Here is a 17717-nt window from a genome sequence, read left to right as displayed (position 1 = left end):
GTGGAGTGGTGCACAGGTGACGATTTCCTCCCAGGTTGCACCCCGCTGGCTAACCCTCCCTCCCTACTCTGCCACACCAAAGTTGGGATTCTGCCCGGGTCTCCTGCGGCCGCTGTTTCAAAATAATCGAGAAGAATCGGGTTCCGATCATTGATATTGCAGTCCCCGGGGATAGACGAGTTGATGGAAAACAACTGGAGAAAATAGCTGAATACAGGGAACTTCAGACTGAAATTGAGCAGCTCTGGAGAAAGAAAACAATAGGGGTGCCCATAGTTGTGGGTGCCCTCGGTGGTGTACCAAAAGAACCTGAACAGCATCTTGACACCTTGGGCATCAATAAAATTGCAACGCATCAACTGCAGAAGGCCACACTATTTGGGACAGCACAACTACTATGACGCTATCTTTAATTTTTCTTTAGTGATCCTAGACCCTTGGAAAGGGCCCGATAGTTAAAGTAACAAATCCAGTCAATAAGATCTGGTAGACTGTGTGTAAATAGAACAATTATGATTATAATAATTATAATAAAACAATAAATTATTATTAATGCAAGGCTAACCATGATAATTGGTTAGTCCTTTGTCCTAGTCCTTTGGCCCCTACTGAGTTGCAAAGGAGGAAGATGAGAGTGCTAACACCTCTCTTTAGGGAATCAAGATTCAAAGCTGCACAAGACCATAGGAAGCTGCCTTATACTGAGTCAGATTGTTGATCCATCCAGCTCAGCCTTGTCTACACTGACTGGCAGCAGCTTCTCCGAGGTTCCAGGCAGGAGTCTCTCCCATCCATACCTGGAGATGCTGCCAGGGATTGAACCTGGGACCTTCTGCATGCCAAGCACACAGTGCTCTTCCACTGAATTACGACCCCATTCTGTAAGGGGGATAACTTGTCGTCACCCATCCAAATGCAAACCAAGGCAGGACCCTGTTTAGCAAAGGGGACAAGGCTTGCTCACTACCACAAGACCAGCAAGACCAGCTCTCCTCCCTGATGAAGATGAAGGTGAAGATGATATAACTAGCTGGGCCAAGCACAGAGCATCTGCTCCTCTAGTTTGCCGTAGCCTCCGGTTTCTTCCCCCACTGGCTGACCACTGGCCACCCGCCCGTCCCCGTTTCTCCACCCCCATCACCAGTGTCCCCCGCTCCACCCACCACCATTTTCTTCCCAGCCGCTGCTGTTTTCTTTCCCGGCGGCTGGCCACCCTCCTGTCCCATCTTCTCCTGCCCACTGGCCGCCAGCCTGCCCCCATCACTGTCCCGACCACCTGCCCGCATCGCCAGTTTCTCCCCCCCACAGCCATCCCATTTATCCCCGTCGCTATCCGGCTGGCGAACCCTCGCGAGAGCTATGCCACTCATGGGATTAGTGACGGGTACATTTAAGAGAATTATATATAAAGAAGAAGATTATCATCCCTGGGTCACTCTCTCAGGTTTGTTTCCCTGAGATGATAGCCCTTGTGTGCAGGAGCTAGGCTTGTAATGCTTTGGGTATGGCTTCACATGGACGGAAGGCAGACATGGGCTGTGCCAGTGATGAAGGGCCCATCTATAGTAAATGTGTGAGGTGGTGTTGGTTAATCCATTCCCTGATCCAGGCCAGCTTTTGAATGGGTTTTCGTATTCCGGTCCAGGAGTAGAGGTGGGGCTAACCAAAAGCCAGCAGCAAGAGCCCGGAAGAGCAGTCTGCACTTGTCTCTCTGGACATCACATCCATCTCATTAAACGATTAATATTCTTGATTCCACTCCACTGCCGTGTCCTTGCATACCATAGCTCTTTCCCTTGGAGTCGGCAATGTGGATGGCAGCTTTCCCTTCTAAAATTCTTGGAAGTGGGCCGCCTGTCATTTCCTAGGCACCGCTTCTGTGTTTCTTAGAGGGGAAAGGATGTTGGGTCAAGGTTCGATTGCGGGAGAGAAAGCTGGAGTGGTGTGTGCCCAGAAAAGGAGAAGCACCCAGGCAAAGAGCAAAAACAAGAGTCCGAATCTCAAGGTGCTGTGTAACATCTGTTTGAGCCCAACATGCTTTGGCCACAAAAGGCTTTCTTCAGAGGAAGCAATTTATAGTGTTCCAAAGAGAATTTTACGAGGAATCCTTTGCCTTCATGCAGAAGGCTTCCTATAAGCTTGTAAGACTACTTGTAGAATTCTCTTTGCAAAAATGTTGCATACCTTGAGTTTTTGTCTCTCGTTTTGCTTTGTGGAGCTGTGGGCCCCCCACAGTCTTTCAACTTGGGGTGTGTGTGTGTGTGTGGGGGGAAGCTGAGGCTTGGATTAGTCTCCAGAGCGTGGAGATGGTAGCCTGTACCATTGCATCAACCCCCTCCTCTTTGCAGCCCTCTAGGCTGTCCTAGAGAGGAGGGGTGGGGGGAAAGAAAGTTTTTTGTAAAGATACAGTTTGTTTGGCTGGCCTTCAAATATGTGGCTCCTTCTCCAGCGAGCCAAAGGTCAGGGTGGAATCTATAGGTCAAGAGGAGAAAAGCAGCCTTTCTTCGCCTCCCTCTTCCCCCCCCCCCGCCCGCTTGCCGCCCAACCCAAAAATCCCCAAACATGAGTTGTAAATGAGCATCTGGATGTTGCTTGACAGAAGACTCCAGAATGCAGCAGGGAAGGCAGAGATCACACAGAGTTAGATTTCTGGTTGGTCTGCAAAGGCCGTGAACCAAAACATTGTTGTTGATTAAACGAGAGGGAGTATCGGAGCGACTGATCTTGTCCTTATTCGTGTGGTGAAGATTCTCGTGTTTCCTAAACAGTAGGCTGGAGGTTGCTTCCCCCTTCCCATGAATGGCATTCCATCCAGATGACAAGCCCTGTCACCTTTGGAAACTCCCCTCCTTTCCCCCTCCCTAGCAAGCACATTAGAAGATTGTTCTCGGAGTCTGGCTGACTGCCGGTGGTCCTATGGTAACTTTGGAGTCAAACGGCATCCCACGACCAAGCTTCCCAGTGGCTTTTTCTGTAGCTGAAGCTGTAGGATCTTGAATGTGAGGTTATTTTCTGGCTTTGTTCAGGCAATTTGGGGCACCACATATACAAGATCACACTCCCTGTTAATTTTAGGTATTATGTTGTATGTACTGGGAAATGGCTTGACTAGCAAGCCAGAGGTTGCCGGTTCGAATCTCTGCTGGGGTATGTTTCCCAGACTGTGGGAAACACCTATATTGGGTAGCAGCGATTTAGGAAGATGTTGGAAGGCATCATCTCAGACTGCGCGGGAGATGGCAGTGGTCAGCCCCTCCTGTATTCTACCAAAGACAACCACAGGGCTCTGTGGCCACCAGGAGTCAACACCGACTCAAACAGTACACTTTACTATGTACTGTATTACTGTATTTATCCAAATACAAGACGACTCTGCATTTAAGACGAACCCCTTAAAGGTTAAGAGGTTAAATACAGTATATAGCCTTATTTACCCAAAAGGAAGAGCGCTCTGAATTTAAGTTGACCCCCTGATTTCTAACATGAAATAACTCATTAAAAAAACCAAAAAACTAGTCTTGGATTCAGGTAGATACAGTAGATTTATATGGGGTGTAGATACATTTGGAAGTGTGTCTGTTCTGGTCGATGACTCAAATAAAGATTCATGCATTCATACTCCCTGTCAATTCCTCTGGAGTAGCTCCCCTCTCCTCCTGTCTTTCTGTGCTCACAGTCATCAGTACAGCTGAGAATTCCCACTCCATGCTTTCCCTTCACTATGTCAATAACAACTTAACAAACCCACTCTGATCCTCAGTACCACTGGACCGTTAAAGCTTGCTGTGGGGACCCTGAAGTCTATTAAATCAGGGCTGGGCTTCCTTCAGTCTTGCGTGGTCTTAAATAACAATATGTGTACCAGAATCCCTTAGGTCCATCAACCGTGTCTTAAATCTGACCAAGTGCATACTTACAGTCTCTTAACTGGCAGCGTAACGAATCTGGCTGAAGTGATATTGAGTCTGTGCTCTTGCTTTCGAGTGTAAGCGTCGCCTTGCTGTCAGGACTGGCCTGAGATCAAAAACAGTGCCCCCCTCTATTGGGTCAGCTTCCAAATATCGTATTTTGCATTGGGTGTGTAGTCATAAGGACAGCCCTGCTGGATCAGCCCCGCTGGGTAGTCCAGCGTCCTGTTTCCCACAACCAAAAAGTTGGGGTGACAGCCCACAGCTGGATGGCTTTAAGAGGGCTTCAGATAAATTCACGGAGGACAGGTCAATCAACGGCGACTAGTCTGAAGGCTACAGGCCACTTCCAGCCTCAGAGGCACGATGCCTCTCAATGCCAGTTGCAGGGGAGCAACATCAGCAGGAGAGAGAGGGCAAGCCCTCCCCTCTTGCCTGTGGGCTTCCCGGAGGCATCTGGTGGGCCACTGTGTGGAACAGGATGCTGGACTAGATGGGCCTCCTTGGGCCTGATCCCGCAGGGCTGTTCTTATGTTCTTATGAGATGGGCATGCCACCTCTCCTGCTGTTTGTTTGTTTAACATATGTTTATGCTGCCCCAAACATGCATTTCTGGGTGGTTTACAACAAAGCAAAAATAACAGACAGCAGAAAAGGTTAAAACATTAGTTAATACAAAAGAAATGACAACAGAACAAGTTAAAACATTACAATTTAAAATTTTTTTTAAAAAATATTTTAGAACAAGGTCAAAACTATTAAAACTGTCTGCCTGTCTGTCTATATTTTGCTAAGACATACCCGTGGCTAATCCCATGATGCGTGGCAGTTCACGTGAGAGTTTGTGAGGAAGCTGCCGGAAGGGGGAGAGAAGGCGGCCGGGGATGAGAATGGGGTGTGTGTAGAGCTGAGAACAAGGCGGGAGGAGGGGAGAGAAAAAAGGGACCCCCCAAAAAAAGATATTGAGAAGCATCCTGCCTCTGAGTCTGGCGGTTGGCTTCCCCTTTTATGACAGATACACATGCAGGGTGGCAGCCACCGCCGAGAGCCCTTTGTGGCGGCTGCACTGGAGACTGCCTTCTTCCTTCCTTAATCCAGCATTCGGGGGTGGCCTTGCCTTGTGGGTGAACAAACATGGCAGCTGCCACTGTGCCAGCCGAAGGGTTCCCCAATCTGGAAGCCAGAATTGGTCCCATGCCTATGAAGGTGTGGGGCTGTGCACACCGGAGAAACTAGAAACCGATGGCTATCCTTCAGTCCTGTGGGTGCGTGCGCGGGGGGTGAGGGGGGGAGGGAGTGTGATTTTAAGTAAGGCGGGCACATTTTAATCGCGACCTTCTTGTTTTCTCAGGGTCCTCCTGGCCCCCATGGGAATCCTGGCCGGCCTGGCCCACCTGGCTTTAAGGTAAGGAGGAGGAGGCGAATATACATAGAACAGGCCAACGAGGGCCAGCTAGAGATGGCAGAAGAGCAATGCGGTTGTTCAGTGGTAGAGCCTCTGCTTTGCATGCAGAAGGTTCCAGGTTCCGTCCCTGGCAGCATCTCCAGGTAGGGCTGGGAGAGACTCCTGCCTGGAACCTCGGAGAGACGCTGCCGGTCAGTGTAGACAACACAACACTCAGCTAGATGGACCAAGAGTCTGACTTGGTAGATGGAGGCTTCCTGTGCTCCTATGTTCCTTATGCCCGACTTGGAATGGAAAAACTGCTGCCTCTCAGCAGGCAGGGAATGTAGCTCTCACTCAGTAGAAGCCAGAAGGCAGCCACATCTATTCGGTTGCCATGTTCAGAGCTGTTGTCCGTCTTGCTACCAGACGCTGGACGTTAACAGCAGGGGAGGCGTAGCCTCCTCGTCTCTTGCTTCTGCAGCCTTGGCTTGGAGCCCAAAGGAAAGGCAGTGTCCATGCGTTTGGTGAATGCTGGTCTTCGCCAACACTGCAGTTGCAGTTCTTGTGTTAAGAACTGACATGGACCGGCTAGACGGAGGCAGGGGCTTGTACTCAGAATATCTGGGGGGTTGCGTCTTCTAAAAAAATGCAAACTTGGCACAGACAAATTGAAACAGCTTTCTTAATTTCCTTCCTTCCTTCCTTCCTTCCTTCCTTCCTTCCTTCCTTCCTTCCTTCCTTCCTTCCTTCTAGGCCAGTGATATCTTAAACACACTCTCTTGATGTTCTGGGAAAAAGATTTCCAATAAGATTAAGAATTAGGCGCTAGGGATGTGCTGGCGGTGGGCAGCTGTTCCGAATTTTAAAAGCACTGTTATATAGTCTGAAAAAGTGAGGCCGTAAGAACCAAAACCAACCCCCCCCCAAAAAAAACCCCTACATTGTAGCCCTTTATATTTATGTTCTTGTCAATGACTTCCAGATCATGCTTCTTTGTGTAATTTTTTTAAAAAGTCAGAATTTTTCATCTTTTTTACCAGTTCTGCAAACCCTACCTGGGTTCTCCTATAAATCACAAACTTCTGGGGTGTGTGTGAGTGAGTGAGTGAGAGAGAGAGCGAGCACGCTGGTCTTGTGGTAGCAAGCACGAATTGTCTCCTTTGCTAAGCAGACTCCGCCCTGGTTTGCATTTGAATGGGTTAGGGTTAGAGACTACATATTTGAGCCAATCCCTATAGGGGATGGGGCCATAGCTCTGTGATAGAGCATCTGCATGCTTGCATGCAGAAGGTTCCAAGTTCCATACTGAGCTAGATTGACCAATGGTCTGACTAGGTGTCACGGCCCCGTCTCAACCAGCCGTGTGATCTTAAGCTTTATTGCTGCCACCGAGTAGACTTTTGTATTTTTTTCCTAGCTGCATCTCCCCAAACAGCCTTCCAAACCTCTGTTCCTCTCAAAGTTAGGTGGTGTGCAAAGGCTTCTAAGCGTGGGGTGGAGAAAACATGGAAGCTGCAAACCTTCAAATTCAAAACAAGAAACCTTTACTTTAAAATAGGTGGTGTAAACGAAACCCATTTTTTAGACAGGGGTGGATGGGCATATGACTCAATTAACAAAGTGTTGAGAAAGCAGGATGCTTCAGTGCCTGATGGGAAAGATATGCTTAATTAATTCTGACAGGAGTGAAGGAGGTGTGGCTGGTGCGTGTTTACTTAGGGGCAGAAATTCTCCAAAAGTTCAAGTCATAATTCAGACGGTGCTTGGTGACAATGAGAATATCTGGATGCATCCTTTTGTGCATCTCAGAAGGTGATTCTGCACTCCATAGAATATGTGACGAGGGACAGGACACGGTGATAAACCATCTGCTTTGCAGGTAGAAAGCCCCAAGTTCAGTTCCCAGCATGAAAGTGTGCTTTCAGCTAGCTGAAGTCCAACAACATCTGGGGACCCAGGTTTGAGAACCCCTAAGTTAGGGGATGGGGCTGTTGCTTCTTAGCTTGCAGAAGGTCCCAGGTTGAATCCCTGGCAGCATCTCCAGGTAGGGCTGGGAGAGACAGACTCCTGCCTGAAACCTTGGCGTGATGCTGCCAGTCAGTGTCGGCAGTATTGAGCTAGATGGACCAGTGGTCTGACACGGTACAAGGCTGGATATGGGATGCGCAGGGGCTGCTGTGTTTTGTGTGTGTTTTCTTCTTCTTGAGAGAAGTCTGACTTGCCTGCCAGTGAGTTCCTGACGGTTTTCCGGAGCCCAAGAAGTTGGCTGTTCCTATTTGCTCAGCCGTCAGCCTGTCATTTCTCCCCTGGGGCCATCTTCCTGCTCTGCATTTCCCCTGTTGCCTTTGGCAACCACGGGTGACTCCACATCAGGCTGGCGGAGGGTTTTCCCTCCTATGATTGTATCGGGCAATCTCTTAGTTTGACAAGAACATCTGTTGGAGCTGGAGATGTGCTTCCGGCCTCATTAGCTGTCTGGAAAGGGGAAAGCGATGCTTCCTGATGACCCGGAGGAGCACGGGAGGTGCAAGGAGTGGGTGGGTGGAGGGCTTTCACCGGCTTCGAAAGGCCTTGCGAGACGCAATTGTGGGAGCAAAGCTTACGGTTCTCCTGTGAGCTGACATGCTTGAGCGTTTCCTGTAGTTCTGGGCTGGCCTGCTTTCCCGGTAAGGATAGCGAGAGGCTTCACTTCCGCTGGGAGCGTGGCCTTGGCAGCCGGGACTTTTGATGTGTTCAACATTGCTTGGAGCGCAAGACTAGCTGTTTCTGAGCGCCTCCTTCCCGCGTTCCGCTAGCGAGGGGAACATTTCTTATGCTGGGCCAGGGGTGAGCATGTGTGTTCCGTCAGGGTCGCTGGGTGGAAGTTTGTGTCTCAGCTTGCCAAGGTGGGCCGTGGCGAGGGGGTCCAATCTGGGAATGCCTGGGCAAACCAGAGGAGAACCAGAAGTAAGAGCAGTCGAGGACGGAGCACGGCTGGGTCCTTGGACTCCTATGCACCCACGTGAAAGATCAGTGTTAAGCGGTCGCCTGAACGCCAGTGCTGCTGAGTGCCTAAATGCCACTCTGCTCAACGCCACCCAGGCAGGGTGTCCCACATTTTAGGGGCCGCCGCTGAAAAGACTCTGTCTTGAGTAGCGACCCGTCGCAACTTAAGCGGCAGGAGAAGCATAGGGCAGATCCCCAGAGGTGAGTGGGTTCATTTGGGAGAGGACAAGCCTAGAGGTGAAGGAACGCCGAAGCTTGAAACTAGGGCGTTGAAGCGGTCCCAGCATGAATTGTTTTGTGGTAGCGAGCGTGAATTGTCCCCTTGGCTAAGCAAGGTCCGCCTTAGTTTGTATTTGGATGGGAGACCACATGTGAGTGCTGTGGGGTATTCTTCTTAGGGGATGAGGCCATTGCCCAGTGCATGCCGAAGGCCAGGTTCGTTCCTTGGCATCTCCAAGATAGAGCTGAGAGAGTCTCCTGCCTGAAACTTTGGAGTGCCACTGCCAGTCTGTATAGACAGTACCGAGCTTAAATGGAACAAAAATGTGGTATAAGGCAGCTTCCTATGTTGCGAAATGGGTGGTTATAAGGCTATAAGAATCAATACCAGCATTTTAAACTGCAAGTGCCAGTTCGGGCCTGGTTTGGAGGTGCCAGGGACGTTTTTTGTTTTTAAATTAAAAAATGGCGGACTTACCACCTCCAAGGCCTCGGGGGTGCTGATGGTGGCCATGGCGGGGTGGGGGGGTGGGGTTCCTCTGACGGTTCCTCCTCCCCTTGCTGGCCTCCCCCCTGTCTTCCACGGGCCGTTCCGGCCCTCTCCTAACTCGTGGTGGCTATTTGGGGGGCCACTGCCCATGCTCATGAGCCATTTGTGTGCCCCAGGTCATGACCCTGGGTATGCCAGTGGTTTGTGTGCATGCGCAAACATGCACAGCAGCCTCCAAAATGGCCACCGTGAGCTCGGAGAGGGCTGGAATGGCCCTGAAACAGTCCATGGAAGATGGGGGAAAGGCCGGGGGGGAGGGGAAACCGCCGGATACTGCCCCGTGGCTACCAGCATCACCCCACCCCTCAAGACCTTGGAAGCTGTAAATCCACCATTTAGAAAAGAAAAGAAAAAGAAAGCAAAACCCCAACTGGTTCTGGCCTGGCCCCAGAGTTCAGCTCAACCTGGAGCTGTTCCGGCTCGAGGGCAAGCCCTCAGACCAGGCTGGTTCGATGTCAAACTGGCTCGAGGTCGAACCGGTTTGCATATCCCTAACTCACGGCAGTGACCGTCGGCTTCTCGCCCCGTCACCGACTTGACCCAGAGCTCCAGCAAGGTGGCGGCATCAAGTACCCTCAGAAATATGCTCCTAGTGGCATCCCTCGATTCTTACACGATGTACCTACCCCCCATTCCTGCTCAGTGCTGCCTTTGCTGGGGAGGACCGTCCACTAGAAAACCCCGTTGAGCATGAGTCGTAAATGCAGCTGCAATCTTTGGTAAACGCGTTGCGGTCCTGCGATTTTTGTCGGCTGCGAAGAGCTCCAGATGCGACTGGTGAGGGTTTTTTTGGAATAAGTGTCGTGGAAGGGAAATGAATGGCAGGGTTGGAGGTCTGGCTTGCTTTTGCAAGATAAGACGACCCTTCCCGCCCCCTCGTTGGAGTTGGAGGAGACTTCCTTGCCCCTCCCTGGATGGAGTGTTGCTGGCAGTGCGCTCCCAGCCCTGCAATGAGGGTGCCATCGGAAGGAACTCCAGCAATGATAACAGCTGCATGCAAAGTGGAATTATCTGCATGACTTCATTCACCGCTTGGCAATGCCTCGGTCTTCATTCAAAATCCGGGCGGCGACATCTGTACTGAATCAGCAGTGCTCTCTGCAGTCTGTCTCCAAGAATTCTCCCCACCTAACAGATCTCTGATTGGATTGGGGTGTGTGTGTGTGTGTGTGTGTGTTGGCGCGGGGGAAGATACTGAGAAAAATTGGAGAATATGTGGGAATTGGAAAGAAATGTCAAGTGAGGGTGATCTTGCACTGAGACGAATAGAGATCGCTACTCATCCAGCTGTTTTTTCCCCACTACTGGGAAAACATTGATTACTACTTCTTTTTTTAAAAAAGAACCTTTTGTATTTTATACAATAGTGATTTTCTGATGAGAATCTCCAAAGAACTTTGCAACCATTTGAGTTCTCCCATGTGATTAGGCTGTTAAGAGGAAAACCTTTCACTTCACAGATGGGCCAGAGGTGAAGTTGAACAACACAGTAGTCTTTTGTGCTATTCAGTTTAAGATTGCCTAAACAATAGGAATGTGAGCATTGCTTGATGGGCTCAGTCAGTGGAAGTGTTTATTTTTGAGGTCTGAGGCCATCTCTAGCTTCAGACGGAAGATGCCTCTCAATTCCAGTTGCAAGGGAGCAGGAGCAGGAGAGAGGGCATGCACAGACCTCTTGCCTGTGGGTTTCCCAGAGGCATCTGGTGGGCCACTGTGTGAAGCAGGATGCTGGACTAGATGGGCGTCCTTGGGCCTGATCCAGCAGGGCTGCTGATATGTTCTTCTTCTGATATATAAGCCATTGATCATGGCGACAAGTGAACACAACATCTACACAATAAAGTCATCCATGGTACTGCAAGTGGCCAGCTTGGGAATACAAGGTCTTCATCTCTCTCTCTCTCTCTCATAGGAACATAGGAAGCTGCCATATACCGAGTCAGACCATTGGTCCATCTAGCTCAGTATTGACTTCACAGACTGGTAGCAGCTTCTCCAAGGGGATGGAATCTGGATGGAATTGCCCTACCCAGCTGCCACCTCGCACACAATCATCCTTGGCGTCTCCTACCTTAATGCTTAGTGGTAGGAGGAGGAAAAGCCATACAAGCCAGCTGCTGCTTGCACACAATCATACTCACTGCCTCCTACCTTAACGTTTGCAAGCACACGACCGAAAATGGGGAGTGCATCTGGCTCACTTACCGAGAAGGGGGCGCTTCTCGGACCCTGCCAGTGAACAAGCCTGTTCAATAATCCAGTATGCAGCCCCCAATATGTCATCATTTTTGTTTTGGGTCTTGTGTTGTTCACCGCATGGGCAGAGGATGTCACTCGTCTTCTGAGGACCAGATCTTCTTCATATAGATGAGGCATGGCGTTTTATCTAAAAATGGGTTCACCCATTCCGCCCCCAAAACAGGCAGCGGCCACTTAGATGTTACATTTGGCTATTAATAGGAGGAGAGCTGGTCCTGTGGTAGCAAGCATGAGTTGTCCCCTTTGCTAAGCAGGCACCATCCTGGTTTGCAGTTGAATGGGAGACTACGTGTGTGAGCACTGTAAGACATCCCCCTTAGGGGAGGGGGCTGCTCTGGGAAGAGCATCTGCCTGCTTGTGTGCAGAAGGTCCCAAGTTCCCTCCCTGGCAGCATCTCCAAGATAAAACCGCTGAGAGAGATTCCTGCCTGCAACCTTGGAGATGCCGCTGCCAGTCTGGGTAGACAATACTGAGCTACATGGACCAAGGGTCTGACTCGGTAGAAGGCAGCTTCCTGTGTTCCTGATGTTGTTGTTAGAAGAGGCTGCGGGCAGGCATTTCTTTTCAGAAACGGATAAGGGAAGGGAGAGCTGAACGTGAACCTTCAGTAAGTACTCCTTGGCAGTAGGAGATGTGGAGAGGAAACTGGAATGAGCACCATGGGTTCAGGGAGGCCGTTTTCGGTGTGCTTGGTTGGCCACTGAGCTCTAAGTGCAGAGGCCATAAAATGTGATTTACAACTGCAGATGTTTGCAGACCAAAACTCCTCAGTCTAGCAGCCAACCTCTCTGGAGACATTGAGATGTGGATTTTGTAACAGTGGCTTCTCTGTAGTGTCGACCAGAGAGAGAAGAGGGGCATTACACCCGCATCCTGCTAACATATTCTTGTATATGTCTAGAACTCATTTGGAAGGCCCCCTGGCTGGACAGGGGAGATAATATTAACTGCAAAATGCTGTGGGGTGGAATGAAAGTTTGAGTTTACCCAGGACGATCTGTTCATACTAGAGATGGACAGATTTCTTTCTTCTTCTTCTGTCTTAACTTTGTGTGATTTCATTTGATTTCCATTCCACCTTCTTCTATTAACAGTCCCCAGCTTTTTTTGGGGGGGAGGGGGGCATCACCGCCAAAAAAGAAAAGTATTTTTAAAAAAGTATTTTGCACACATGTTCACACATTGCTTACCAAAACAGCTGCTGTGATAGGAAGTACGCTTTTAAAGACGTGTTTTCGCGTGAACAGAATGCATAGAACCTGCAGGTGCTTCTATATTTTATAAAATCTGATCCGCTGGAGAGTGGGAGGGGCTTGAAACCATGTGTTCGGCTTCAGATTTTAGCAAGAGAGGTATTTGGCAATGTTCCTATTCAAAGTACACCATTATTCCATTCTACTTTTTGCAGGATAGCCTTGTGATTAGGAACATAGGAAGCTGCCATATACTGAGTCAGACCCTTGGTCCATCTAGCTCAGTATTGTCTTCACAGACTGGCAGAGGCTTCTCCAAGGTTGTAGGCAGGAGTCTCTCTCAGCCCTAACTTGGAGATGCCAGAAATTCACAGGCAAAGTGATGCAATAGCCAACCCACACCTCAAAGATGTGAGGGGACTCAGTTGTCAAAGTGGACAGCTTTGTGTGTGTGCACATGAACACACACACACACACACACACACACACACACACACACACACACACCCCATTTGCTGCACAATGATGTACACTCTAGCACATTAAAAACAAAAGTATTAACAATATTTTCATACCGCCTGTCTGAGTGGCTAGCAACAAAATAAGTATCAAAACCACCACACTTTTAAGTGAATCTTAGTTAAAAGTACTAAACCCACAAGAAGTTAAGACAGAGTAGCAGGACAGCAGTAATACAAGTCCAAAACTGCAAATCAGCACACTAAAGCCGTAAGCAGAGAAAATCAGAAAATAGCACAGTAAATCACCATCTTTGAAATGCCTGGGAAAGCAAGATTGTTTTTTTTGTTTTTGTTTTTTTGCTGGGCACGAGATGAGAGTGTCTTCGGGGAGAGAAATCCACATCTGTGTGCCATAGCAGAAAAAAGTCTTATTTCTAGTCACCACCAACTAGAGTTCCCTGTACCAGGGATTAGGGACGTGCATGGAACTGGTTCAGAGGCCCTTTATGGTTCGAACCGGTTCGAAGAACCAGCGGTTCTGCTGGTTCGAAGGTGGCGGGGGTCTCCCTTTAAGAGCGGGGGAGGGTGTACTTACCCCTCCTGCCTCTTTCCCCCCACCAGTGTCCGTGTTTCTTAATGCTCATCGGGGCGGCAGCATACCTCCCTGCCACCCCATTGCCCTTGTTTTCTGGATATGACTGGAAGTTGTCGACACACAGGCGACGCACAGACTCCACCTGTTATATGTGCACTTCATAGTGCCTTAGTGCTCTAAAGACATGACACATCCACCCAACCTGGAGGTCTGGAGACTCCAGGGGGTAGAGCTGAATTCTGAAGAATGGCAACTCGAGTGAAGAGGGGCGGGAATTGAATGTGGCATTCCCTGGAGGAAAAAAATAGGGACAGTGATTTACCAGGGAGAGATTTCAAAAAGCAGTTGGTGCCTATTATCTATCTATCCCTCTATCTATCATATTTTTATACCACCTGATATGTAAATCTCTAGGCAGTGTACAAATCCCAACATTAAAATCACAGGTTAAAACACATTGATTGGTTGATTAAGTACCGTCAAGTCAGTGTCAACTCTTAGCGACCACATACTGTAGATAGATTCTCTCCAGGATGATCTATCTTTGACTTGGCCTTTAAGGTCTCTCAGTGGCGCATTCATTGCTGTCGCCATCGAGTCCAACCACCTTGCTGCTGGTTATCCTCTTCTTCTCTTTCCTTTCACTTTCCCCAGCATTATGGACTTCTCAAGGGAGCTGGATTTTCACATAATGTGTCCAAAGTATAATAGTTTTGATCATTTGTGCCTCGAGTGAAAATTCTGGATTGATTTGTTCTATGATCCATTGGTTTATTTTCCTGGCTGTCCATGGTCTCCTCAAAAGTCTTCTCCAGCACCAAAGTTCGCATCCATAGAGTGTCACGGGGAAAACCATTGTCTGAACAATTCTAATCTTTGTAGGTATAGACACGTCACCGCATCTAAATATCCTTTCCAAGGCCTTCATTGCAACCCTATCAAGTGCTAGTCTGTGGCGTGTTTCTTGACTGCTGTAAAATACATAAAACATGATAATCGCAATATAAAACAAATTATTAAAATTCTAACTGAAAGCTTGCGAAAACAGGAAAGTCTTGAGGGTCTTCCTGAAAACAAACAGAGAAGAAGATGCTCTTATTTCATGAGGGAGCATATTCCAAAGCCCTGGGGTGGCCAGAGAGAAAGCTCGGTCCTGAGTCGCCGCCAGACGAGCTGGTGGCAACCGTAACCGGATCTCTCCAGAAGACCATAAAAGGCAGGAGGGTTCATGACAAAGGAGGCGTTCTCTTAAAGGGCACAGTGCTCTTTGTGGGTGATCTTTCCCGGAGGCTCATGGAGGAACTCAACTGGGGATGATGATGGGTCTCTGGGGATAGCCTCCTATTTGCTGATGGGATGGGTGGACCACATACAACTATCTTCTATTGTGTGAGATCATTGTCTCACTTTAATGCAAAGATTATAATATTATTATTACATTTATATCCCGCTCTTCCTCCAAGGAGCCCAGAGCGGTGTACTACATACTTGAGTTTTCTCTTTCACAACAACCCTGTGAAGTAGGCTAGGCTGAGAGAGAAGTGACTGGCCCAGAGTCACCCAGCTAGTTTTATGGCTGAATGGGGATTTGAACTCGGGTCTCCCCGGTCCTAGTCCAGCACTCTAACGACTACACCACGCTGGCTCTGTATGTAATGTATTAAGTAAATTAAAGATGTATGCAAATGTATTAATTCATCACTTGGTTGGCTAAAACTCATGATTTAACAGACTCATTAAATCCATTAATTTAGATTTAATTTAGATCTGGGTGGGTGGGATTTTAATAAATTCCATCAGTTGGATGAAAGCTATGGTCTTTCTTCCTCCCTCTCTCTCCCCCCCCCACTTCCTCTCCAGCTTATTTTCCTTAAGAGATAAATCTATTGCCCCCTTCATGGCAATAGTGCTTCTGCCATGGCCTCTCTTAGCTTGGGGTAGGATGCACTTGTGAGTTCCAACTCATTGTCTAAAGATCAGTGTTTTAGAGGAGGACTGCTCTTCGCTGCAGTTTTAGATATCTGATCTAGTGAAGTTGTGCTAAGTTTCATTCTCTGTTCCAGGGCCAAAAGGGTGATCCCGGATTGTCACCTGGAAAAGCACGGAACGGTCAAAAGGTAAACCTGCATTTATCGTGGCTTAAACTGTTGCAGGGGCTGGGGAAGGAATTTCCACGGCAATTCTCTGCTTTGGGATTTAATTTTTAGTTAGTAAATTATCGCTCTAGAGCTTCCACCACCCTCATGTTTTTGTTGGTTGATTTTCTTGCTTTAATTTATATGATACGGTGTTTTTAGCACTGTAAGCCACTTTGTGCCACTTTGTGCTATTGTACGTCTGTGGATAAAGGGGCACACATTTTTGAAAAGGAGTGTTTTCAAGTAAATCTGCAGTACCAGAAGGGTCAGCTGTTTAAAATTTTAAAAGGAGTGGGAGCTGAGATCCTAGGGATTCTGAAAGGAAGTTGACCCAGACAAAACCCCAAACAAATAATTCTGCCTCTGTTGACAGGGAGATGGAGGTTTACCTGGATTGACAGGTCTTCCTGGGCCACCTGGTAGAAAGGTAAGGACATTTTATTTTTAACGTAGGGCATAATCCACTGGAAGCTTCTTGCAAGACAAGCCTGTTTGGGAGTAAGTGGTGCTTCTCTCCAGTGCCCCACTTGTATAACATGACATGCCTTGGGTGTCGACCCAAGGAACAGCTGGAGGAAAGCCGTTGTTTTGTTGCCTCGTAGCGACAGGCAGTGATCTTGGCTCTTTTGCCAAGGTTCAGGAGAATAATTGGGACAAGTTACAACTGTGGATGCAGAGAGGGAGGATTCCTCCTGGTGCCCCGGGTTGGCACCAGTGTTCTCTCTAATTTTTTCCATCTGTGCGCGGAATTAGTTTTGTTCTGGGCGGCAGTATCAAGGCAGACTGTGTGCACATGCATTCAGAAAGGGACCTTCCTGATTCAACCTGAGCGGGATCTAAAATTAACTGAGTCAAAAAGCGTGCGGACGTGCGCACATGCGCACACCTCAGAAGGTACACTGGTTGACACACTTGGGGGAGCATGACAACCTGGGTTTTCCTCCACAGTATCCACAGAGTTTGGGGAATTTTCACAACAGGTTTTGAAATAACATACAATTGAGCATAGAGGGCAGCCCTATAATCTTATTCAGGCACAGGGGTTAAAAAGGCAGAGGGGTGTGTGTGTGTGTGTGTGTGTGTGTGTGTACACACACACACACACACCCCTCAGCAAATGTTTTTTGATGGAGGCTGTCTTTTCTTAGCTTCCCAAATTTGAAAAGAAGAAAGTGGAAGAGAGAGAAAGCAGAAGGAAAAAGCTGTCAATTCTTCGTTGGCATAGCCCTGTTGAAAACACCTTGGGCTGCAGACAGGCAGCTGTTTGCCTGAATGATTTTTTGGAAAACAGCCAAAGTCCTGCTGAAAGTGAGGGGGGATAAATAAAGGGGGGATAAATAAAGGGGGAATGTATTTTGTGGGATGATGGGGGTAGGGGTGGGGGGAAGGATCTAATAGTCCACGGAGAAGTTTGGAAAGAACTGCTCATGAAATAAGAAGTTGTAAGAAAGATGGAGGACTGTTCTGGGCTGCAGAAATCCACTAGTCTGCTAGCCTGAGACAAGTGAGAAACAATGCCTGACGAGTGAAAAAAAGTCCTGATGCGTAATGTACCAACATAGCTTGAGGAGCCATCTGACAAGTAAAATATTTTGTCTGGCTGATAAAATGAGCCAACGTTTCTTTACCCTGGGGAATGCAGAGAACACACTTAGCTCCTGATGGTTCGTTAAGCCAACATCCATATCACTGGGAACATAGTTGTGCCAAAAAACCCTTAGGTGTGTTAGAAATGAGTATCGTGAAAGATGAAGCTGCCTTCTCTTGAGTCAGACCATTGGTCCACCCTGCTCAGTATTGTTTACAGCAGGGCTGTTCAACCTTGGCCCTCCTGCTGATGTTGACTACAGCTCCCATCACCCCAGGCCATAGTGGCCAATAGTCAGGGATGATGGGAGTTGCAGTCCAACATCTGCAGGAGGGCTGAAATGGTGCAACGCTGGTCTACAGTGACTGACAGCACCCCTCCTGTGTTTCAGGCCAAGGGTCTTTCCCAGCCCTACCTGGAGATGCTGCCAGGGA

The 17717-nt window shown here is 48.5% G+C and overlaps 1 protein-coding gene across 6 annotated transcripts in view; it reads left to right on the top strand.

Moving 5' to 3' along the window:
- LOC128339079 (collagen alpha-1(XXVII) chain-like) overlaps positions 1 to 17717 on the top strand; it is a 285851-nt gene that overhangs the window by 90975 nt on the left and 177159 nt on the right. For all 6 annotated transcript variants that reach the window (XR_008312830.1, XM_053282602.1, XM_053282601.1 and 3 more), the window contains exons 8-10: positions 5260 to 5313; positions 15621 to 15674; positions 16069 to 16122. Coding sequence is in view for 5 of the 6 variants with exons in the window: in XM_053282602.1 (XP_053138577.1) it covers positions 5260 to 5313; positions 15621 to 15674; positions 16069 to 16122 (162 nt within the window). In the remaining variant the exon portion in view is untranslated. The remainder of the gene's footprint in view (positions 1 to 5259; positions 5314 to 15620; positions 15675 to 16068; positions 16123 to 17717) is intronic.

The sequence above is a fragment of the Hemicordylus capensis genome, chromosome 17 (genome assembly GCF_027244095.1).
Source record: "Hemicordylus capensis ecotype Gifberg chromosome 17, rHemCap1.1.pri, whole genome shotgun sequence".
Classification (NCBI taxonomy): Eukaryota; Metazoa; Chordata; class Lepidosauria; order Squamata; family Cordylidae; genus Hemicordylus; species Hemicordylus capensis.
This window is presented reverse-complemented; position numbering and strand designations above follow the sequence as displayed.